The sequence below is a fragment of the Bison bison genome, unplaced genomic scaffold (assembly GCF_000754665.1).
Source record: "Bison bison bison isolate TAMUID 2011002044 unplaced genomic scaffold, Bison_UMD1.0 scf7180017864068, whole genome shotgun sequence".
In the NCBI taxonomy this organism is placed as follows: Eukaryota; Metazoa; Chordata; class Mammalia; order Artiodactyla; family Bovidae; genus Bison; species Bison bison.
In genome coordinates, this window is record NW_011494640.1 from 8,353,133 (window position 1) to 8,377,761 (window position 24,629).

General features: G+C 44.4%; 1 protein-coding gene across 1 annotated transcript in view; it reads left to right on the forward strand.

Annotated features, from left to right (window-relative positions):
- COL4A4 (collagen, type IV, alpha 4) overlaps positions 1-24,629 on the forward strand; it is a 150,975-nt gene that overhangs the window by 124,201 nt on the left and 2,145 nt on the right. Inside the window, exons 38-47 of the mRNA XM_010837105.1 lie at positions 2,635-2,706; positions 3,909-4,046; positions 4,140-4,253; positions 5,972-6,127; positions 10,310-10,417; positions 11,712-11,720; positions 15,323-15,448; positions 20,277-20,393; positions 22,371-22,559; positions 24,560-24,627. Coding sequence (XP_010835407.1) covers positions 2,635-2,706; positions 3,909-4,046; positions 4,140-4,253; positions 5,972-6,127; positions 10,310-10,417; positions 11,712-11,720; positions 15,323-15,448; positions 20,277-20,393; positions 22,371-22,559; positions 24,560-24,627 — 1,097 coding nt within the window. The remainder of the gene's footprint in view (positions 1-2,634; positions 2,707-3,908; positions 4,047-4,139; positions 4,254-5,971; positions 6,128-10,309; positions 10,418-11,711; positions 11,721-15,322; positions 15,449-20,276; positions 20,394-22,370; positions 22,560-24,559; positions 24,628-24,629) is intronic.

Sequence of the window (24,629 nt, forward strand, 5' to 3'; positions counted from 1 at the left end):
TATGGCAGAAAGTGAAGAGGAACTAAAAAACCTCTTGATGAAAGTGAAAGTGGAGAGTGAAAAAGTTGGCTTAAAGCTCAACACTCAGAAAACGAAGATCATGGCATCCAGTCCCACCACTTCATGGGAAATAGATGGGGAAACAGTGGAAACAGTGTCAGACTTTATTTTTTGGGGCTCCAAAATCACTACAGATGGTGACTGCAGCCATGAAATTAAAAGACGCTTACTCCTTGGAAGGAAAGTTATGACCAATCTAGATATCATATTCAAAAGCAGAGACATTACTTTGCCAACAAAGGTTCGTCTAGTCAAGGCTATGGTTTTTCCTGTGGTCATGTATGGATGTGAGAGTTGGACTGTGAAGAAGGCTGAGGGCTGAAGAATTGATGCTTTTGAACTGTGGTGTTGGAGAAGACTTTTGAGAGTCCCTTGGACTGCAAGGAGATCCAACCAGTCCATTCTGAAGGAGATCAGCCCTGGGATTTCTTTGGAAGGAATGATGCTGAAGCTGAAACTCCAGTACTTTGGCCACCTCATGCGAAGAGTTGACTCATTGGAAAAGACTCTGATGCTGGGAGGGATCGGGGGCAGGAGGAGAAGGGGACAACAGAGGATGAGATGGCTGGGTGGCATCACTGACTCGATGGACGTGAGTCTGAGTGAACTCCGGGAGTTGGTGATGGACAGGGAGGCCTGGTGTGCTGCGATTCATGGGGTCGCAAAGAGTCAGACATGACTGAGCCACTGAACTGAACTGAACTGAAGTGGTGCTAGGTAAAGAATCAACCTGCCAATGCAGGAGACACAAGAGACCCAGGCTCGATCCCTGGGTTGAGAAGATCCCCTGGAGTAGAAATGGGAACCCACTCCAGTATTCTTGCCTGAAAATTCCACAGGCAGAGGAGCCTGTCAGGCTCCAGTTCACGGGGTTGCAAAGAGTTAGACACAACTGAGCGACCGAGTGCACGCATCAGATTAGTAGATGGCTCCTTAGTGACATCTGACAGAAAGTTCTGGAAGGAGATGCAGGCATCAGTGAGATCTATCCAGTTACAGAGAATGGAGTTCTCAGTGATCATCATGAAATAAATTTGTTTCTGTAAAGAGGCATCAGAGAGGTTCTCTTTGACAGAATTGGTGGCAGAGAAATGGCGGCAGCCACGTTTGAGCTGCAGGCCTCTTCTCTCTGAATGGCACGGTGCTCAAAACATCAGCAGGACATGCATTCCTCAGCGTGCCTCAGACCTGCCCTTGCTGTCTTACTACATTTATCCAGGTAGATTGTGATGAAATTCAAATTTGCAGACTGTGGTGGAGAGGGAAGATTGTGGGCATGGGAGGAGGGAAGCAGGGGTTTACTCCCACCCAATCTCTTCCTTATCTAGAATGACTTTTTTGTTGTAAAGTTGGAGGTCATTTCCTATGCCAAGATTCAGTAATTCTAGACTGTATCTGTCTAGAAAGAGAGAAAGAGAGATTCATGATATGGTCAGAAACTAACAGAACTGTGCTAAAACCCAAGAAAGGGAGCCTTCGTTCCCTGGCAGTCCAGTGGTTAAGACCTCACCATCCATTGCAGTGGGTGCAAGTCCAGGCCCCAGTCGGAGAGCTAAGATCCCACATCCCTCGCAGCCAAAAACATAACACACAAGAAATATTGTAACAAATTCAATAAAGACTTTAAAAATGGTCCACATTAAAAAAAAACACATTATGAAAAAATAAAGTTATGTGTTAGGATATATGCCAAGTTAAGGATGGAGTGGGAGGTTGGGTTAGCAGATGCAAGATGTTATATATAGAATGGACAAACAACAAGGTCCTACTCTATAGCACAGAGAGCTATACTAAATATCCTATGATAAAGAATAATGGGAAAAAATTTACTATATATATATACTTCCCTGATGGCTCTAATGGTAACGAATCTGCCTGCAGTACAAGAGACCTGGGTTTGATCCCTGGGCCAGAAAGATCCCCTGGAGAAGGGAATGGCTACCCACTCCAGTATTCTTGCCTGCAGAATTCCATGGACAGAGGAGCCTGGCAGGCTATATAGTCCATGGGGTTGCAAAGAGTCGGACATGACTGAGCCACTAACACTTTCACTTTCACTATAATAAACCATAATGGGAAAGAAAGAAAGTGAAGTCACTCAGTCGTGTCCGACTCTTTGCGACCGCATGGACACCAGGCTCCTCCGTCCATGGTCCATGGAATTTTCCAGGCAAGAGTACTGGAGTGGGTTGCCATTTCCTTCTCCAGGGAACTTCCCGACCCAGGGATCGAACCCAGGTCTCCCACATGGTAGACAGATGCTTTATCGTCTGAGCCACCAGAGAAGTCTGCCATAATGGGAAAGAATATTTAAATATATAATATATAAAGGTATATATTAAGCAGTCTATGTTAACAGAAAACATCCATCACATGACCGTGTTTAGCGATGACCACTGGTGTGGATTCTGCCTTCCTAGTGATGTTTAGATGGTGAGGTCTCATGGTTCCCACCTAAAGAATTTGTGGGTCCCCGTCAGTTAACCTTCCCCTGGACCGTGTGTGCGAGGTACAGTCAGAGAATGTGAATGGACGGTCTTCCCCTGTGGGTCACAGACGTGTGGTGTGTTTCAGGTCCCTCTGGGTCGCCCGGCCTGAACGGCCTGCATGGTTTGAAGGGTCAGAAAGGCAGCAAAGGCGCTTCAGGTAAGAGAGAACCTTTGCAAGAGGCTGAACAGCCATTAATGAACCATGAGAGTCCACTCATGTTTCCTCCCTTCACAAGATACGGGTGCGAAACTGAGACACTGGTTTAGCTTCGATTCACCGTGTTGGAACTGTTTCTAGTTTTGATGATGACTTATCAAACAGGCATTTGAGAAAGCCCAATTTAAGCAGGAATGGTGGGTTAACGGTGCCTATTGTTGATACTGCTTGTGACTACCTATTAAAAATATTCTGCATAATCACTTAGGTGGAGCTAGGTTTCAAAATGTTATGAATAACAAGTAAATAGTCAGGATACTAGAGTATTGTTTTATGTGTTGTCATGCCAAGTACAACCACGTGGGTCTAATTAGTACTTCAGCATCCTTCAGTGGCCTGCTGTGAACACAAATTACCTGAACAAATTGCTGTTATTTTTGATGCCACAAATAGGCTAATCATCAACATCTTAGCTTGTTCTGTTATTTGAATAGAATTAACGTTGGTTGCATTCATTTCTCAGAAAAAGAGCTTGCAATCAGACGAGGTAGCTGGAATGAGACTTGCATATGTGTGAGACAGTGAGAAAAGGACCGAATTGTTGTGTGGCTGGGTTTGGATCTGTGGTTGGGGATTTATATATATAAATGGGTTTATATATATATACGTTTATACGTATATACGTTTATACGGTTTGGAAGATCAAGACGTCATTTAGGTCACTTAGGATTTTTATTGGCTCTTCCAAATCGTCTGGTAAAATGTGTGCCCTCTCCAAGAAACCAGTGCAGTTCTGCCTTTTCAACGTGAAACTGCATGACGGTTCTGTTTATTTTCCAGTGTCCATCTTAAATGTCAAGCCAGTTTAATCACAATCACTTACTGTTCCATCTCATTCGTTTCACTCTTAACCATTGTAGAGGTTGAAGGGTTGGTATTGTCACTAATCAGTTGTGTTTTTAAATCTGGGAAACATAAAAATAAATCAGAGCTACGCTGGACAGGTGTGATGGGTCGTAAGAGAGGGGACAGTGACCCCCGGAAGACTGCAGCCATTTGGATCGCTCTTGTGGACAATGTCGGTCTCAGCAGAATGCGCTCCTTTCCTGTCCTGTGCCCATTGGGAAGCAGTTCCTTTCCAGCCCCCATGCCAGGGACACACCAGGAGAAGATGCAGTGCTAATGCTGTTTTCCTCATTAAGGTTCGCATGAAATGGGCCCCCCAGGTCCAGTGGGAATGCCCGGCCATAAAGGGGAGACAGGAGACCCCGGGAACCCAGGAATTTCTCCTCCGGGACTTTTTGGAGAAAGAGGTCCCCTGGGTCCCCCAGGACCCCCAGGTAAGAAAGCAGCATGCTTTGCCCTTCCCTCGATAACTGAATCCAAACCTCCCAGATGTCGTGAGACTAACAGCTGAACACGTTCCTCTTCAGGGAGAGCTGGACCGCCTGGTCCTCCAGGTGCCCCAGGAAAAGCTCTTAAGGGTGACATTCCAGACCCGGGTCTGCCTGGAGATCAGGGGCCTCCTGGCGCCGATGGTGCAAGAGGTATGGGACAGTCAGGCAAAGGGTGGTGGTGCTGCTTTCCTTAGACACTTGCCAGCTCTGTTGGGATGGAGGAGTGGAGAGGATGGTCAAGTAGAAGCACGTTAGCAGCCCTATCAACTTGGCAGATGGAAAAGGGGGAGGGTGGGCAGTGGGGAGCGTACCCAGGACCAGCATTCAGACCCCTCAGTCTTCTATTTCAACTCCATCAGACCACCTCTGACACAGAGCAAGTCTTTCCCATTGCTGGCTTGATGCTGAGCTTGAGGGTGCAGAAGGGAACAGCAGGAGGCAGTCTCGTCATCCCTGTTGGTCTCAGTATCAGCACATAAAGCACTTCTTTCAGCCCAGAGATAACAGGACCCCTGCCTCTCTCTCTCTCTCTCTCTCTCTCACACACACACACACACACACCTACACACAGAGTCTCTTCATGTGCTGCTCACAGTACGTTTTGTTCCTGTTATCACTTCACTGGGATGAACTCTAGCTAGTCAATATTTAACAAAGTAAGATTGAACCAGAGCTGACTGGGGAGTTGGAACAAGAGTGTGGTTCAGTGCAGCCTTCTGCCAAATGCAGGCAATCATATTCCTACAAGCTCATAGAACTCTTCCAGAGAGACAGAAGCCTTTAAATCTTTAGGTTTTAGTGAGGGTGGGATTAAAAATATGTAATTTTGCTTTACAGTATGAAAAACTGAAATGCCCCAAAATATGCTAAGGTTAGAAGTAGGAATAGAACTTGGGCTCAAATACCATGTGTAGACAATGGTTTTCAAATAGGATTTTAAATTTAATTGAGTGGATATTCCTTTTTCATCAGCCAGATTTTTTCTCTCTCTCTCTCTCTGTTTTTTTGGTTTATTTATTCTTGGTTGCACTGCATCTTTGCTGCTGCATGAGCTTTCTCTAGTAGCGGTGAGCAGGGGCTACTCTTGTTGCAGAGCACGGTTCTAGGGTGTGTGGGCTTCACTAGTTGTGACACATGGGCTTGGCTGTGGTGTACAGACATGTGGGATCTTCCCTCACCAGGGATCAAACCCATGTCCCCTGCACTGACAGGTAGATTCTTAACCATTGGACCACCAAGGAGCCTAGTTAGACTTTCTTAAAAATCTATTGTCTCTCTGTCCACCCACCCATCCATCTATCCATTCATCCATTTACCATCCATCCAACTATTCATCTATCCATCCATCCATGTATCCATCTATCTATCCTCCCATTTGTCCATCTACCCATCCATCCATCCATTTACCCATCCATCCATTTATCCACCCATCCATTCATCTATCCATCCATGTATCCAGCTATCCATCCACCCATTCATTTATCCATCCATCCATTTACCCATCCATCCATTTACCCATCCATCTATTATCTATCTATCCATCCATCCATCTATCACATGAAAGCAACGGGAAGGCAATGCAAAGAAAGGTCACAAACTGATGCTTCCAAAAGGAATGGCTCTGAAGGGAAGGAAGGTTTTGCATAGCTCATTTTGTCCTAATAGTTACTAACAGACTATTTACATTTCTCAACTTGGGCTTCAAGAGACATACTGCTTCACCTCTGATACTATTGACCTTCTTATTCTAATTCCTTGCATCCGTTGCTTGTAAACGATTAAATTCCTTTCCTTAAGAAGCTCTTAGGCAGCCAGCATGCACATTTGTTTTTGACTGAAAGAATCTTTTTGCCTACTCGTGTGGTCAGGAGTACCCGGGCCTCCAGGACCACCTGGGAGTGTCGACCTTCTGAAAGGAGAACCAGGAGACTGTGGTCTGCCGGGGCCTCCAGGTCTCCCGGGCCCACCAGGCCCTCCAGGACACAAGGGCTTCCCAGGATGTGATGGAAAACATGGCCAGAAAGGTATGAATGTGATAGTTCTTTTAAGTAGCACTAGATGACTTTCCCTATCTGGCTTGCAGGTCTGAGGTATGCACCGCTGTGAGGTGATTCTCATTTCCTATGGCAATAATGACTACATTTCCGAAATGTCCTAACTTGCCCAGAATCCTAAAATGAGGGTGACAGTTGGACAAGTAAGAAGAAGAAACACAAGTTCATCTTTAGTCCCTAATGACATGCTTGATAATCTTCTAGACAAGAACTATACAATAGAAGTTTAATGCAAGCTACATATGTAATTAAAAGATGTAATAGCCACATTTTAGAAAGTAAAAAGAGACAGATTTTCCTAGTTTGACATAATATACTCAAATATTATTACATTTTAACATAAAACAAATATAATTTATCAAAGGGATAATTAGGGCTGGTTGTACAAACCTAGTCTCTTTCCCAAATAAGATGCTCCTCTTTGATGGTGAAATATGGTGTGTATTTTAAACTTACAGCATAACGCAGTTCGGCCTTGCCAATTTCAACTGTTTAATAGCCACGTTAGTGGCTTCTGTATTGGACAGTTCAGTTTTAGACTGCTGACTTTGCCTTTTTATATTCACAAAAGTGTCTCCACTACTGAATTCTCCCACTATTTAAGACTAAAATATTTATTTTAATTAAGTTTTACTTAACTGCTAATATTTGGGGAATGCAAAGTCAAGTGGGCCTTAGGAAGCATCACTGTGAACAAAACTAGTGGAAGTGATGAGATCCCAGTTGAGCTATTTCAAATACTAAAAGATGATGCTGTGAAAGTGCTGAACTCAATATGCCAGCACATTTGGAAAACTCAGCAGTGGCCACAGGACTGGACAAGGTCAGTTTTCATTCCAATCCCAAAGAAAGGCAATGCCAAAGAATGTTCAAACTACCGCACAATTGCACTCATCACACACGCTAGCAAAGTAATGCTCAAAATTCTCCAAGCCAGGCTTCAACAGTACATGAACTGTGAACTTCCAGATGTTCAAGCTGGATTTAGAAAAGGCAGAGGAACCAGAGATCAAATTGCCAACATCCATTGGATCATCAAGAAAGCAAGAGTTCCAGAAAAACATCTACTTCTGCTTTATCAACCATGCCAAAGCCTTTGACGTGTGGATCACAACAAACTGTGGAAAATTCTTAAATTCTTGCCTGCCTCCTGAGAAACCTGTATATAGGTCAAGAAGCAACAGTTAGAATTGGACATGGAACAACAGACTGGTTCCAGATAGGGAAAGGAATATGTCAAGCCTGAATATTGTCACCCTGCTTATTTAACTTTTTTGCAGAGTACATCATGCAAAATGCTGGGCTGGATGAAGCACAAGCTAGAATCAAGATTGCCAGGAGAAATATCAATAACCTCAGATATGCAGATGACACCACCCTTATGGCAGAAAGTGAAGAGGAACTCAAAAGCCTCTTGATGAAAGTGAAAGTGGAGAGTGAAAAAGTTGGCTTAAAGCTCAACATTCAGAAAATAAAGATCATGGCATCTGGTCCCATCACTTCATGGCAAATAGATGGGGAAACAATGAAAACAGTGAGAGACTTTATTTTTGGGGGCTCCAAAATCACTGCAGATGGTGACTGCAGCCATGAAATTAAGACACTTGCTTCTTGGGAGAAAAGCTATGACCACCCTAGATAGCATATTAAAAAGCAGAAACATTATTTTGCCAACAAAGGTCCATCTAGTCAAAGCTATTGTTTTTCCAGTAGTCATGGATGTGAGAGTTGGACCATAAAGAAAGTTGACCGCCAAAGAATTAATGCTTTTGAACTGTGCTGTTGGAGAAGACTCTTGAGAGTCCCTTGGACTGCAAGGAGATCCAACTAGTCAGCCCTCAAGGAAATCAGTCCTGAATATTCATTGGAAGGACTGCTGTTGAAGCTGAAACTCCAACACTTTGGCCACCTGATGCAAAGAACTGACACATCTGAAAAGACTCTGATGCTGGGAAAGATTGAGGGCAGGAGGAGAAGGGGATGACAGAGGATGAGATGGTTGGATGGCATCACCAATTTGAGGACATGAGTTTGAGCAAACTTCGGGAGTTGGTGATAGACAGGGAGGCCTGGAATGCTACAATCCATGGGGTAGCAAAGAGTTGGACACGGCTGAGCAACTGAACTGAATATCTGGGGACCTTAGTTTTTGGCTGTAACAATTTTAGACAATTATAAGGTTCATAGGACATTTTGTTGAGAAAAAACCAATAAAGATTGTCCATTTTACCTCCCTTATGTCATAAATAAGGAAACTGATACCGAGATGCAAATGTTGAACTTTGCAGGAGCCCAGTAACTAGCACTCTGTCTGATTTCTGAAACAAATGTGAAATAAGTAAATGATTAGAGCAGAGGGAAGGTCAGAATCACCATGAGGCTGCTATTACTAGAACAGAAATTGCATCCCTGAAATGGTGCCATGCATAACCTCTACAACAGTACTCAGCAGTCCTATTCACCTTTATTAGCAGTAAAATCAATTTTAGAAATTGTGGCTTATATCTGCAGGCATTTTGGCTTCTAATTATTAAACTCCCGGATTGGACAGATATACCTAGCATTCAAGTCACCAAGAGAGAGGAGGAAGGGACTGGCTATACAGCTTTGTTCCTCTGCCTAATAAGTCAATCCTCCTCCCCAGTGGCTTCCCTAGAGAATTAGCTTTCACCTGGAGATATACTGGAAGGATTAGGGAAATAGCAAGACATATAAATAATAGCAAGCTACAAAAGGATATACCAAGAGCTGGAAATATTGGTAGACCCTCTAATCATGCTTCTTAAGTCCCATTCCAGTAAGCCTAGGGCCAAAGAGTGTTAACTGTTAAAAGGATGAGGGAATTTCTTCAGCTTACCTTTTTTAGACTTACCCAGTGGGAAATATTTGATCTGTTCCATAAATTATTATTAGGAATCCACAGAAATATAGTAGTGAACAAATTCAAAAGGAGTACCCACTAATTAAGTTAAATATATGGTTTCATAAGGGAAGATACATTAAAGTATCCATCTATATTAACTGAGTTGGACCATAAAGAAGGCTGAAGTGTTAGTCACTCAGTCGTGTCTGACTCTTTGAGACCCCATGGACTATGGCCCTCCAGACTCCTCTATCCATGGAATTTTCCAGGCATTTAAGAAATACAGGAGTGGGTTGCCATTTCCTACTCCAAAAAAAGTCTGAGCACTGAAGAATTGATTGTTTCAAATTTTGATGCTAGAGAAGACTCTTGAGAGTCCCCTGGACTGCAGGGAGATCAAACCAGTCAATCCTAAAGGAAATCAGCCCTGACTATTTATTGGAAGGGCTGATGCTAAAGCTGAAGCTCCAGTACTTTGGCCACTTGATGCAAAGAATTGACTCACTGGAAAAGACCCTGATGCTGGGAAGGATTGAAGGCAGGAGGAGAAGGGGACGACAGAGGACAAGATGGTTGGATGGCATCACTAACTCAATGGACATGAGTTTGAGCAAGCTCTGGGAGATGGTGATGGACAGGGAAGCCTGGCGTGCTGCAGTCCATGGGGTCGCAGAGTCTGACACGACCAAGCAACTGAACAACAAGATCAGTACTAAATGAGAGACATGCTTTGGGTGGCGAGGCACGCTTCTCTGAGTGCTTATTGCAAAGCAACTGGACTTGGGTTGGGATTCCAGGGAGGGCCTCCTTGATGTGATCTGCACCTACAGAATGTGGAGGACTTCCTGGATGAGGAGGAGAGAAGGAACAGTGTGTAGGAGGCACTGAGTGGCTGGTCTGGCTGAACTTGAGAGAGTGGGAAAGAGAAGGGTAGAATCTCAGGGTCAGGGTGGGTGTTCTCAGATAGTGGAGCATCTTTCCTAAGTTTCCCTTTCTGTGGCAGTCCTTTGACTGTCTCCAGAGAAAGTTCAGGGTTACTGGGTTTTCATCCTCACTTAGTTTTGTTTTGGTCATGGAACGATTTTCCTTTGTTTCCTTTGGATTGTTGTGTTTCCTTTAGACAGAGGCAACTCTTCTCAGCCTTCCAGAGGAAAGAGGGAGCTATTCTCCAATCCGAGGCTGACTTTGCCCTGCATTTTGCTGGCATGAACCTCTGAATTCAGTCCATCAAGCTGTTGTTGTCTTTATAATGCTTCATTCTAGCGCCCTCCTTTTCATGTTCCTTTTAGGACCAATGGGATTCCCGGGGCCGCAGGGGCCACCTGGAAGTCCTGGGCCACCTGGAGACAAAGGTTTACCTGGACCTCCAGGCAGACGAGGGCCTTTGGGTCCTCCGGGTAAGCTTCTAATGCCTAATCATCTCCACCTAACCAACACGGAGTGTTTTTTAAAAAATATTTATACATGTTTACCCGTGGTGGATGCATGTTGATATATGGCAAAACCAATACAATATTGTAAAGTAAAAAAAAAAAAATTTACTATGAGGGTCATCTTTCAGAAAGTAATTATTCTGAAATTATCAGCAAATTCTAGTAAGTTAAGCCAATGGCACCCCACTCCAGTACTCTTGCCTGGAAAATCCCATGGACGGAGGGGCCTGGTAGGCTGCAGTCCATGGGGTCGCTAGGAGTTGGACATGACTGAGCGACTTCACTTTCACTTTCACTTTCAAGCCCTTTTTTATAAAGATTATGTTTATCTCAAGCTGCATGACAGAGTCTCAGGTTTGGAAAGCTTACCTATAATTAGAACAAATGAGTTTGAAAGTTAGGAGTTGGTTTTACATATACTATTTCTAAGATAAATAAACCCTTGTTCCTTCACACAAGATCCAAGGACAGACTTGATTGTTGTATGTGAACATTGTATATTTAATTCTTGTTTCCGAATTCCCTACCATTAATTTTTCTAGCGATTTTATTTTAATGTTTCTTGTCAAGTACATTAGTTTCTATGAAGATGAAAGGCTATTTGATTTTTCAGCTCTATAGACAACAGGTTTTCATCAGAAAGTCAAAAGAAGCCAAGGAAGAGTTGGAAGGGCACACATGTGTACCTGAGATTGGCAGAAGTCATATCTTCCAGGATCCTAAGTCAATATGACAGCAGTGTGCTATCAGTTCTGAATATTTTGCAATCTCTTAAATTAGCACTCTAGTCCAAATAGTAAGAAAATTGTACTGCTTTTTGATGGACCACAGAACAACACGATGGAGAACTACTATGATTCATCTTGTATTTCCTTTCTGTGAATAATCTACAGAACTTGGCAAATTAATATGGAATTTCCAGAAGCCTTTAAAAGGACAGAATTTTTCCATACATTAAATTAGAGCATATTTGCCATAAGAAACCAACTTGAATCTTATATTGCGCAAGAGGGTTTCATTTCAGGTCTTTCTAGATACGAAAACTTCATTCATCATGGCCGTTCTTGTCAGTAACAGGAATGTGGACTTTTTATGTAAATAAGATGCCGTCATTCTGCTTGTCGTCTATGCTGTCCTCAAATTATTATTTGCGTTCTCAATCTATTTCACTTTTGTCCTAACTTACACATTTATAATCTCTTTCCACCTTATGAAAATTGTTGTGTGGCCTCACATTTCTGGCTTTGGATCTCTCCAGGTTCCAGAGGTAAGCATTGCTATAAGATGAATAATTTCCTTTACATCTTGTTTCCAGTCATTTTCACACTTGCTTTTTTTTTTCACTGTATTTGTGAGGGCAACTTTGTTCAATTTTTTAGATGGGGTGCTGTAACTTCCTCATTACAGATATAGTAACCCTATATTAGAGTGTCCCAGTGCTGAACCTCCTTAGAGGTTGTCAAGGCAGTGTAGAGACTCGGCTTATATAATTCAGTTCAGGCACAGGGTATGAGCTTTCTCTGTGAGATGCTACAGTACATACCAGTGTAAGTTTCCTTTCTAAATTCTGCAATATGAATACAGAGAACATCCCTAAAATAAACGATATCAACAACATGAAAAGATGGGTCCTGACCACCCAGAAGAGACTGTGACAAGCCTTTCCCATCACACCCAAGGCCCATTTTCAACAAGCAAGTTCCTTTGTGTATTAAAATGAAAATGCCATTCTTTTCAACTAAGTGTGCACTGAATCCTCTACAATGCAAAAGCAATATATGATTTTGTGTCTGGCGTTTTCAAAGAGAATAAAAAGAGTTTCTCAAAAGAAGGAAAGAAAAACCCTGAATGTGGGCATTTGTTCTTTCCAGGCAACTGTTATTAACCCCAAGGAATGTTGCCCTGAATACAGATGCCATATATTATTTTTAGGGCCCTTAGAGGAGATGCCTCAGCCCCTTTCTTTCAGCTTCTGGTTTGTCAAAAAGTAAAGAAAAAGCAAAATCAGAATTTTAAGAAATCTTGCTGCTTTTAATGTTTATATTTTAAAATTATTGCTGTATATTTAATGTTTTCACTTCAGGCTTTTTAATGTCTGTGACTATATATATAGTCACAGTATATACTGTGACTCACTAGATGATAACATCAACATCCCATATATAAAGTACCAGCCGAATACCCAGCCCTGCCTTTACTCACCTGCTTTCACTCCACCCCCCACTGGTGAATTTCCACCATAACACACCAGATTATCTAGTAAAAATAAGAACTATACCTCTCTCAACTCACCCAGAGTAAAAAAGCCAAGTTTTACATTAAACTATTCATACTGTAAAAAGACCTCTAACTTGGTGTTATTTGTGATTTCATACAATATTTTCCAGGAGGTTAAATTCCAAACTGCTTTTGGCATTCAAGTCCATTTTCCACAGGCACAGTTACTATTATGTAGACTCTGTTGCCATTATGGCCAGGCTTTCTAGGCTTTTCTCACTGCTTTATCATTGTCTTTTAAATTATTTGGCACATTTGTATGAATTTTAAGAAAACGATAACTAATAAAGGGTGTGCTTCACAATATGTTGCACTTCTTAGAATTCAGCACGTATTCGTTCAGAGTCCTTAAGGAGGACGGTATGAGGTCGGGGTGAAAGGCACAGTTTTGGAGACAAGGTGTCTTGGATTTTAATCTAGACTATGCTACAAACTGGCTGCATGACATTTATTTGTCAAAAAATAAATGTCATTTATTTGTCCATAAATAAATGTCATTTATTTCCCTGGGCCTGAGTTTTCTTCCCTGTAACATTCTAATGACAGCAGCACATACACACAGCCTGGGTGGGAACATTCAGTCATAAAACATTTAGCATGAGATCTGATGCATGTTGAGCTTCGCTGGTGGCTCAGATGGTAAAAAGCCCACCTGCAAGGCAGGAGACCTGGGTTTGATCCCTAGGTCTGGATTGGGAAGATGCCCTAGAGAAGGGACTGGCTATCCACTCCAGTATTCTTGCCTGGAGAATACAGACGAGCCTGGCAGGCCGCAGTCCATGGGGTCCCAAAGAGTAGGACACAACTGAGTGACTAACACTTTCACTTCTCATGCATGATAAAGCGTCCACTAGGTGTTATTGGTCATCATTTTTGCTTCACTTCAGTTCAGTTCAGTCGCTCAGTCGTGTCCAACTCTTTGTGACCCCATGAATTGCAGCACGCCAGGCCTCTCTGTCCATCACCAACTCCTGGAGTTCACTCAAACTCATGTCCATCGAGTTGGTGATGCCATCCAGCCATCTCATTCTCTGTCGTCTCCTCCTCCTCCTGCCCCCAATCCCTCCCAGCATCAGAGTCTTTTCCAATGAGTCAACTCTTCGCTTGAGGTGGCCAAAGTATTGGAGTTTCAGCTTTAGCATCAGTCCTTCCAATGAACACCCAGGACTGATCTCCTTTGGAATGGACTGGTTGCTTAGAGCTATTATTTCTTGCCCTTTGTGAAATGATTGCAGGGAGACTGAATGAAGATTCAGGGGGGGTGGGAAACTGTCTTAAGAGATGTGAATGTAACCAAGAATTAAAAAATTTCAACATTTAGGGCTGCAATTCTCAAAGTGAGATTCCCATATCAGTACCATTGAGCTCATCCGGGCACTTATTACAATATGCAGATTGCTGCCCTTGCTGACTCAGAGACTCAGGGCTCTAACAAGCCTGAGAGACAGTCATGATGTATTCAGGTCACAGCTGCAGCTTTCCAGTGGTGCTTCTTAGCATGGGCGAATATTGGAATCATCTGGAGAGTTTAAAAAATTAGTGATGCTTGGATTTCACTCACACAAATTCCTTTTTAATAATCTAGATAGGCTGCTGGGAGTAGTACTTAAAAAAAAATCGGACTACAGTTCCTTTACAACAAAGTGAATCAGCTATATGTATACATATATCCCCTGCCTCTTGGGCCTCTCACCCCATTGCCCATCCCACCCACCTAGGTCATCACAGGGCACCGAGCTGAGCTCCTTGAGCTATATAGCAAGTTCCCACTAGCTATCTGTTTTACACTTGGCAGTATATATACGTTAATACGTCAGTCCCAATCTCCCAATTCATTCCCTCCCCGCCCCGTGCTCACGTTTCCCTTCTCTATGTCTGCATTCCTGTTCCTTGCCTGCAAATATGTTCATCTGTACCGTGTTTCTAGATTCCACAGCAGTATTTTTGAAAAGCTCTGCAGATGGATTTATTGTACAGTCAAGCTTGAGGTCACTGCCCAGGCTACATCCTGTACCAATTAAAATATTTCTAGGATGGGGCCCAGATATCTGAATGTTTATAATACTCTCCTGGATAATTTCAATGTGCACTCAAGGTTGAAAATCACTGCTGCCTCAGTGCCACTAGCTATCCTGAAATCATGTCTCCTTGAGTAGCAGACACTCTGGAAACCCAGCTGGCTGCAGTGTAGATGGCTGAATTAAAGCAGTGTTAAGCTGAGTGTGAGGAACCCACCAGGACCTCTCCCCATGCCACCTGTGGCCAGCACCTAGTAAGAAATAACCCAAAGATGGCAAATCCTGTGAAGTTCACCAAACGGTCACTGTTTCAGCCAGATTTCACTATTTCCTACTTTTGCTTCCTCTGAAATCCCATTCACTCATTCATTCAGTCACTCAATGAAAAGTTTTGGAGAAGTTTGTCTGCCCCACATAGTGAACAAGACAAAGTCCTGCCCTCACAGGGCTGACATTGGATGGCTGAACATTCTTGATAACATTCCAGCGTGGTATCAGAAGCCCATCCAAATTGTAGAAGGCACTGGTTCATAAACATTTGAACCCTTTATACAGGTGGTGATTCCAATTTCAGGTGAGCCTGGGCCCCCAGCAGACTTGGATGCCTGCCCCCGAATCCCAGGGCTTCCTGGGGTACCAGGCCCGAGAGGACCGGAAGGAACCATGGGGCTTCCTGGCATGAGAGGCCCGCCGGGACCAGGTATGAACCTCACTCTGATTTCTGGCATTGAAGATTGCTGAAATAAAAATCTGGGTGTTTGCTATGTAGGTTTTTGTATGGAGCCTAACAACTCTTGGGAATCAAGCATGAAAATCTCCTTCCCCTTTAACATTTTTTCTACATTTATCCAAAGGTTTAATCATGTAGTAGGGGGATCTATCCCCACTCCAGTACTCTTGCCTGGGAAATCCCATGGACGGAGGAGCCTGGTAGGCTATAGTCCATGGGGTCGCTAAGAGTCGGACACGACTGAATGACTTCACTTTCATTTTTCACTTTTCACTTTCATGCGTTGGAGAAGGAAATGGCAACCCACTCCACTGTTCTTGCCTGGAGAATCCCAGGGACAGAGGAGCCTGGTAGGCTGCTGTCTATGGGGTCGCACAGAGTCGGACACGACTGATGCAACTTAGCAGCTGCAGCAGCAGGGGGATCTATGGGCTTCCCAGGTGGACCTAGTGGTAAAGAACCCACCTGCCAAAGCAGGAGACATAAAAAACCAGGGTTCAATCCCTGGGTCAGAAAGAGCCCCTAGAGGAGGGCATGGAAACCCACTCCACTATTCTTGCTTGAGAATTCCATGGACAGAGGAGCCTGGCGAGCTACAGTCCATAGGATCACAAAGAGTCAGACATGACTGTAGTGACTTAGCATGCATGCATGCAATGGGATCTACAATATCCCTTCTATTTTTCGGGGAACACCTATTTTAACTTTTATCCTTGGGCGGCTTTTGGACATAAGGTTTTTTTTCCCCCCAAGAAATAATTATCTTCCTAAATTATTTATGTATTTGGCTGTCTCAGGTCTTAGTTGCGGCACTCAGGCCTAGTTGCTCCATAGCATGTGGGATATTAGTTCCCCAAGCAGGGACTAAACCCATGTCCCCTGCATTGCAAGATGAATTCTTAACCACGGGACCACCACGGAAGTCCCTGGACATGAAGCTTTGAAATCTCTTAGCATCACTGAATAAATGCTCTACAAGTAGTCATTATTAGGTGTTGATTTGACCTTGAATTAAAAACTATTGAATCGGGGCTCAGTGGAGCAGAAACAGCTTATAAGAAGGGAGGAGGTGTATTTCTTAGAAAAGGAAGAGGAAAGAGGGGGAGGGTCACTCTAAATTCTGGCAAAGGTGGCCTTATTCACCTAATGGACTTGGGCATTGCTCAGTCATTGTCAGGACAGCAGGATTCTCAAGTATTTAAACGAAACCGTTCAGTTTGTAACACTGTGAGGGAGGTGGTGACCAAAACCATCCCACGAAAAAGAAATGCAAGAAGGCAAAGTGGTTGTCAGAGGAAGCCTTACAAATAGCTGAGAAAAGAAGAGAAGTAGAAAGGCAAAGGATAAAGGGAAAAATACACCCAACTGAATGCAGAGTTCCAGAGACTAGCAAGGAGAAATAAGAAGGCCTTCTTAAGTGAACAAAGCAAAGAAATAGAGGAAAACAATAGAACGGGAAAGACTAGAGATCTTTTCAAGAAAATTGGAGATGCCAAGGGAACGTTTCACACAAAGATGGGCACAATAAAAGACAGAAATGGTATGGACCTAACTGAAGCAGACGATATTAAGAAGAGCTGGCAAGAATACACAGAAGAACTGTACAAGAAAGATCTTAATGAACCAGATAATCATGATGGTGTGATCACTCACCTAGAGGCAGACATCCTGGACTGTGAAGTCAAGTGGGCCCTAGGAAGCATTACTATGAACAAAGCTGATGGAGGAGACGGAATTCCAGCTAAGCTATTTCAAATCCTAAAAGATGATGCTGTTAAAGTGCTGCATTCTATATGCCAGCAAATTTGGAAATTGGGAACCCTTATGGGTTTGGGTCATCTTTCCTTTTCTGAAGGATATTCTTTCAGCAGGGTGAGCAGGGCATTAAGGACTACCCCGAGTTTGGTTGTGAAGGATCAACTGCCCCACAGAAGTACCACCTCTGCTTAAAATAAAATGATTTTCTTCCTGTTTTCCATCAAGACCTCTTTCATTTCTGAGCTGATCTTGTAGCCAAGTGCTGCAGCTGAGATCTACAGAGAAAAAAAATGAACTTCTGGCTCCTTCGTGCCCAGTCTGAGTGGGTAATGGCCACACCAGATAAAACTTGTATCTGTTAAGAACCCTGGATAACAGAAGGTCTAATACTTTTCTCCTCATGTGTCTCATTCATCTCCACAATTATCCTTCCTGAGTGGCCCTCAAAGGCTGAGGTTTCCTGTGATGAACTCAAAAGTGGTTTCCGTTCTGGGTTGAACTGTTACTGTCTCATTGACATTCCCTACATCCTGTTTGGGAGCGTTTATCTTCAACACCTGACCCTCTCAGAGGAGGGACTCCATCTGACAGTGCTGGGCTTTCAGATGTAGGTCTGTTCTTGGCGCAATGGTAAAGAATCTGCCTGCCGATGCAGGAGACGCAGGTTCGATCCCTGGGTCAGGAAGATCCCCTGGAGAAGGAAATGGCAACCCATTCCAGTATTCTTGCCTGGGAAATCCCATAGACAGAGGAGCCTGGTGGGCTACAGTCCATGAGGTTGCAGAGTCAGACTCCCCTGAGCACACGTTTGTTTTTCTGTTCCTGCAAACAAGTTCCAGATGAAAAGCTCTGGGCCTACATGTCAAGTTAACAAAAGCTTTCCTTCCTGGGGCTCGGAAAACGTTATCCGCTTACAATTTCCGTTTGTCTTCCTCGAAAGGGAGCAAAGCCCACATCGTAATATCTGGTCGGGGGGCTCTTCCAGATGGCCAGCGGGCTTGCTGCATGTGAGGACTTGGGAAGAAAAGGCTCCTGCTTTCTCTGCGATACACCTGCTTGTTTGCTGGCTCGTTAACCTTGGGTAGCCCTTTCCCGAATCACCCTGTGGCCATGTGTTGGAATCATGTCTTTGGATGGGAAAGAGAAGAATGTTCTGAGCTCACCGCGGGGCCCTAGGTTCCTTCCAAACTAACAGATACTCTCTTTGAAGCTGGTGGAAAGAGAGCAGCGCCATCTAGGAAGAAGCGTCTGCCTGGTTAGACAGGGAGGGGCACCCCTCCCCTCACTAGGGAGGAGGAGGAGAGGGGTTCCTTTCTCACTTACTGAGTGATGACCATGTAAGAACACAGTCCAGGCGAGCAGCACGTTCCACGAGAATTTATGATCCAAGAGGTAAGGAAGTGACATGACAGCACCCCAAAAGCCAGGAGCACCCTTGATGCCCACATTGAATGTACTGCAACCAACATTGGGTATGGGGGCTGCTGGTTGTGGGACTAAAAGAGGAGGTTTGTGGGGGCCACTCAGGCAGGGGATGCAAAATGTAAAGGTTTGGGGGGCACGCATTTCAGATGGCTCTAAGGGGGGCCTATGTGAGAGGGGAGGTGAGTGAGAGATCTGGTCCCCTGAGTGTGGCAGCCCCTCCTCCATTCCCTCAGGGGGCTCCCACTGCCTCAAAGAACACAGCCCCGCGGGGAAAAGTGGGGCAGTTCCTGGAGTGAAGCCTCTTTGACATAATGATTGGTTTTAGGCTGATTTATGGCAGAAAGAGAGAGATTGCCTAGAGAAGGACAATGGTCGAGGAAGGGAGAGAGATTAGACACTGGAAACCTTGAGGGGCTAGTAATTCAGATAATTACGGTAAGGGCTGCAAGCTCTCCCACAGGCAGGGACCAAATCTGCTTCCCAGACCAAAACAGATCACTGCTGATGAATTAATGCCTTGGCCAAAATAAACCAAACACTTAAAGAAAGAACTGCTCAAGTCTCAGGGTGACAGCTAGCTCACGGGGCCCCAGGGAGCACTCCTGAGCCCTGTGGCTTGTCCCAAGCGTGGGACTGGTGATACCTGGCACAGCCTGTGCACTTGGCCTGCTGGGTCCATGTCCTCTGCACACGTGACCCTCACTGTGGCCTCTCTAAGCCTCCATCTCCCCACGTGGTAGCACCTAGTCGTGTGGCTGCTGTATAGACTGAATCAGATAATTTCACATAAAAAGATTACCCTGCTCCCTAGTGCTTTGAACCCTCAACAAATAGCTGGTCTTTAAAAGTTGCTTCTCTTGCTTTAAATTTAACCTTTCTCTCAAATGAACGCTGTTCAGTTGTATTCATTCCTCTATTCAGGCTTCTAAAGCATCATTATTAAGGAAAATATTCAGTGACAAAAGCCATAGATGTTCAGTGTAAAAAAAAACCAAAAACCCAACCAGGTCCAAATACAAGACTATGAAGAAAATATGAAAATGCTTCACTCAACACCTTGCTGGTCTGGCTTCAGATCCTGGCTCTGCCCATTCCTGGCTCACTGGCCTTAATTGGTCAAGTTTCTTGACCTCTTGGAGTCTTAATTACCCCAACTGCCAAGTAGAGGCGGAGAAGGCAATGGCAACCCACTCCAGTACTCTTGCCTGGAAAATCCCATGGATGGAGGAGCCTGGTAGGCTGCAGTCCATGGGGTCGCGAAGAGTCGGACATGACTGAGCGACTTCACTTTCACTTTTCACTTTTCACTTTCATGCATTGGAGAAGGAAGTGGCAACCCACTCCAGTGTTCCTGCCTGGAGAATCCTGGGGACAGCGGAGCCTGGTGGGCTGCCGTCTCTGGGGTCGCACAGAGTCGGACATGACTGAAGCGACTTAGCAGCAGCAGCCAAGTAGAGGTGGTATAATCCCAACTTCACATACCTGCAAAATGAACAAGCTAAAGCAGGTGTGTCCAGATGAGAGGCCCAGGCTGCCAAGTGGAATTCAGGAAGTAAGTGCTAGCCTAACAGGTGTCACGTCATTGTCACCATTGCTGTTGTGAACTTTCCTGCAGGGTGCAAAGGAGAGCCTGGGCTGGATGGCAGGAGGGGTGAGGATGGCCTCCCAGGGTCCCCTGGGCCTCCGGGACATAAAGGTGACATGGGAGAAGCAGGCTGTCCAGGAGCACCAGGTAAAGGGTTTCCATTTCTCTTCTTTTCTCTGGCCCAGTGAACCTGAGAACTGTGTACAAGGTCCCTAGCCTCGTAAGCATTTGCCTTAGATACCAGCTCACCAGGCTTTAGGGAGACAAAGCAACAGGAACAGGAACGAATGGACCCCCGACGTTCTAATTGATACTCGACTATCATAAAAACAGGTCAAGGCCTTGTATCCATTACTCTTCCAAAGCACTATTCATTATCATAAAAGGCTCAGCCATTTCTGCTACTCACTTTCCTATTGTGAGCCTGGCATGGCTGTACCACTGAGAGGCTGTACTGAAGATCTTAGGGTCGGCAGGGGTGGTCTCATGTCTGTAACTGGCTGAATCACTTGGTCTCTGGTTTTCTGAGTTCATTCCTCTTATCGTACAGCCGTCAATACATTTTGTTGTTCAGTTGCTCAGTTGTGTCCAACTCTTTGCCTACCCCATGGACTACAGCATACCAGACTTCCCTGTCCTTCACTGTCTCCTGGAATTTGCTCAAACTCATGTCCATTGAATCGATAATACCACTTAAAAAGAATACAAGGCTTTTCTTTAAAAATACTTGAGAGTGGGCCTTCGGTGAAGGCAGATAAGACCCTTTAGAATATAAATCTGAAATATAACTCATCAAGCAATATGTTAGGGCTTGAAGACTCCAAGAAACAGTTTTCTCTGTGGAGAGTATCTGGCAGTACCAGGTTAGTAATGAGAAGCAGGTGAAGGGGTGCGGGGAGCTGGGATGCTGAGGAAGGGGCCTCAGGAAAATGGGGGCTGCAGTCTGAAAGCAAAGATTGGCTTCTGTTATGTGGAAATTGTGGCCATGTAGAAGTGTGGGCCCACTGTTCCCTATACTCTGCTTTTCTAGTCTGAAATCTTAACTCATCAAATCTTGGTAAGTCAAACAAAACACATGAGCAGGCCTGATGCAGCCCACAAGCTACCAGGTTGTAGCCTCTGGTTTACAGCATAGATGAGAAAATCAGCCAGTCTTCCAGAAACAAAAACTTTTAACAAACACCTTTTTTAAAGGTGTCGAAGTCTAACTCCACCCTCTGCTTTTGGCAATTAGAAGTAGCCACTGACCTTCTTCAGTAGGTCACCCCCTTAGAGAGGCCAAAGGAGATGTCCCTGCTCATATTCTGTACAGCTGTTCATTTCCCACCAGCCAGTTAGAGATCTAGAATTTGGGCTTCTTCCACCTCCCTTTCTTATAAAAGAAAAGATACAAAGCAAAACATATGGGCCTCCCTGGTGGCTCAGCAGTAAAGAACCCTCCTGGCAATGCAGGAGACCTGGATTCAATCCCTGGGTTGGAAAGATCCCTTGGAGTAGCAAATGGCAAACCACTCCAGCATTCTTGCTTGGGAAATCCCATGGACAGAGGAGCCTGATGGGCTATACAGTCCCTAGGTTGCAAAGAGTCAGACATGACTTGGTGACTAAACAACAGACACGATGGATTCTAAACCCTTGTCCTTCTTAGAATGGAACTGACAGTATGGGAGAACCATGGAACGCATCTAGGAGGTATAAGACAGACCAACTTTTGAGATTCACCTTTTCAGACAGCAGACTCCTGATCTAGTTGGAAAAGTCTGGGAGATCCCACACTGGCTGTCATTACCCCATCGTTCTTCTCAGCGCTTATCCTTTATTAAGTGTTTCATAGTTACCTTTTCATTATGCTTATTGCTTTGTCATTTCTCCTCTTCAAATAGAATGTAAGCGTAGGAGGGCAGGTATTTTCAGTTGTTTCTATGCTGATGTAACCCAAGCAGCTAGAAGCTGCTAAACCATGTCCTTGTTGAATGAGTTGTTGGGGTGCATTGCAGTTGTGTGAGGGGGACATTCCTCTCTGTTCTCTGAGTACTTAGCATAGCACCAGACAGAGGTACTCGGAAATATCTGTTAAACGTAACTCCCTAAACCACCTTTCTTTATGTTTCTTTATTCTTCCAGGCCCTCCTGGGCCCATGGGGGATCCTGGGCCCATAGGGTTTGGCCCTGGATACCTCAGTGGCTTCCTCCTGGTTCTCCACAGTCAGACGGATGGAGAACCCACCTGCCCCATGGGCATGCCCAGGCTCTGGACTGGGTATAGTCTGCTATACCTGGAAGGACAGGAGAGAGCTCACAATCAAGACCTCGGTACGTAGACGGGATGTGGTCACCCAGGTTCATTGCTTATGAGCAAAACTTTTGGGTTAGTTTCATGGATTCATCAACATCTTAAATGATCACTCATCTTCTATGAGATTGGTTTTTTACTTTTTCAATTACCATGCTAATTCTCAACTAATTCTATTACACCTATGACCCTGTGAGGTGCCAAGAAAGCTCATTCTAGCTATATCATTATTATATTTTTATTTCTAATTTTAAATACTAATTATTATAAAATTTAAAGTGATTAATATTATTAAATTTTTATAAAATTTTAAATTATAATTATTATAAAATAAAATTGTAAAATAATTATTTTATAATTTAGGCTATTTATAATTTTTAATAATTATTATAATCTGACTATATTATTCATTTAAAAATAATTCTTCCTCAGTAAGTATAACTCTGATATAAAATGCAATTTTTATTTCCCAATGTAAATGATTTAATCAGGATATGGTTGGTTCCTGGAGATGCTGCCTCAATCCCTGAGTCGATAAGATCCCCTGGAGAAGGGAATGGCAACCCACTCCAGTATTCTTTTGGAATTCATTGTCAAATGAAATACATTTGACACATAACATGATGTAAGTTTAAGGTGTACAAGGGTTGATCTGATGCATATATATATATCGTAATGACTTCATTGTATTGATTGTTGGCACCTCCATCATATCACATAGTTATCATTTCTTTTTTGTGGTGGGAATAATTATGATCTAATCTCTTCATAAATTTGATGATTATGCTACAATATTGTTGTCTATATTCATTCCACTAGGCATTGGATCACTAGGACTTATGTATCTACTAGTTGCAAATTTATACCCTTTAACAACTTTACTTTGAGAAAAGTAAAGCTTACTTTACTTTACTTACTCAGAACTTTACTTTGAGCATCATTCCTTAGCACTGTTTGTCAATTTCCAATAGTGGATTCATAAGCCTCAAGAACTGACTTCTAAGTTGAGGGTGGAGTCCCTAGGTGCTGACACTTATGATCCCCTTAAGACAGCGGTGGTTGCAGTGGTGGGTGCAGGAGGGCTGTGCCCACAGGCTCAGCTGGTGGTGAGGTGTGTCCTGTCACTGGGCGTGACCCCCACTATCGGTAAGGGTGATAAAAGCATGCAGGCCTGTGGGGGGGCACCTGCTTTCTTGTGTACCACCAGGGTCACCTCCCTTGCCCTGCTCTAGCCAGAGCCACCCCACTGTGGCCGCACTCTGCAGAGCTCTTGGAATAAAATCCAAACTCCTTAATGAGATGGACAAAGCCTGCATCCTCTGGTCTGCTTTATTGGGTTGGCTGAAAATGTGTAATCCTACAGAAAAACCACAAGGAACTTGGCCAACTCAATATTCCAGCAACGCTAGAGATAGACCCAGACCTGCTCTCCCAGCCTTCCCCAGGGCTGAACTCTGAGTCCTTTGAGCTCCGTGCTCCCTAATTACCTCTGACCCTCTTTACTGCTGTATAAACAGGCCTTTCCTTTGAACCATCACCACCATCTCCAAACCTGGCCAAACCTTGTTCGGAATTCAGGTTCTGGCTTCTAATCACTTCTTGCAGCCATCCGGCTTGGATGCCTGGGAGCTCCCACTTCTCAAGGCTTGTCTTGCTGTATTCCCACGGCCCCTTGGCTCCTCCAGCTCCCCACCCCCACCAAACCGGGCTAGCAGCTTCCTGAAAATTCCTGAAGCTCTTGGAGAAGAGGTGTGCTCACGTCTCTCTCTCAAGCATCCTGGCCTGTTGCTTGACTCAGGAGAGCAATCCAGGAAAAAAAAGCAGCCTGACCCGTGAGACCAAAGAGGCCGCCAACGTGGTCAGGTGCCCACAGAAGTAGGCTTTGGCCAGGGCCCCCCACCCCGCCACGACTCCATCCCCCACCCGCTGCCAATGCCAGATGAGTGTCTGCAGAGGGCCCAGGTAGGGAAGCTCATCCCAGAGCACAGCACTCAGCCTCCACGTGGTCTCCCCTGCCCAGGTCTGGCGGGCTCCTGCCTCCCCATCTTTAGCACGCTGCCCTTCGCCTACTGCAACATCCACCAGGTGTG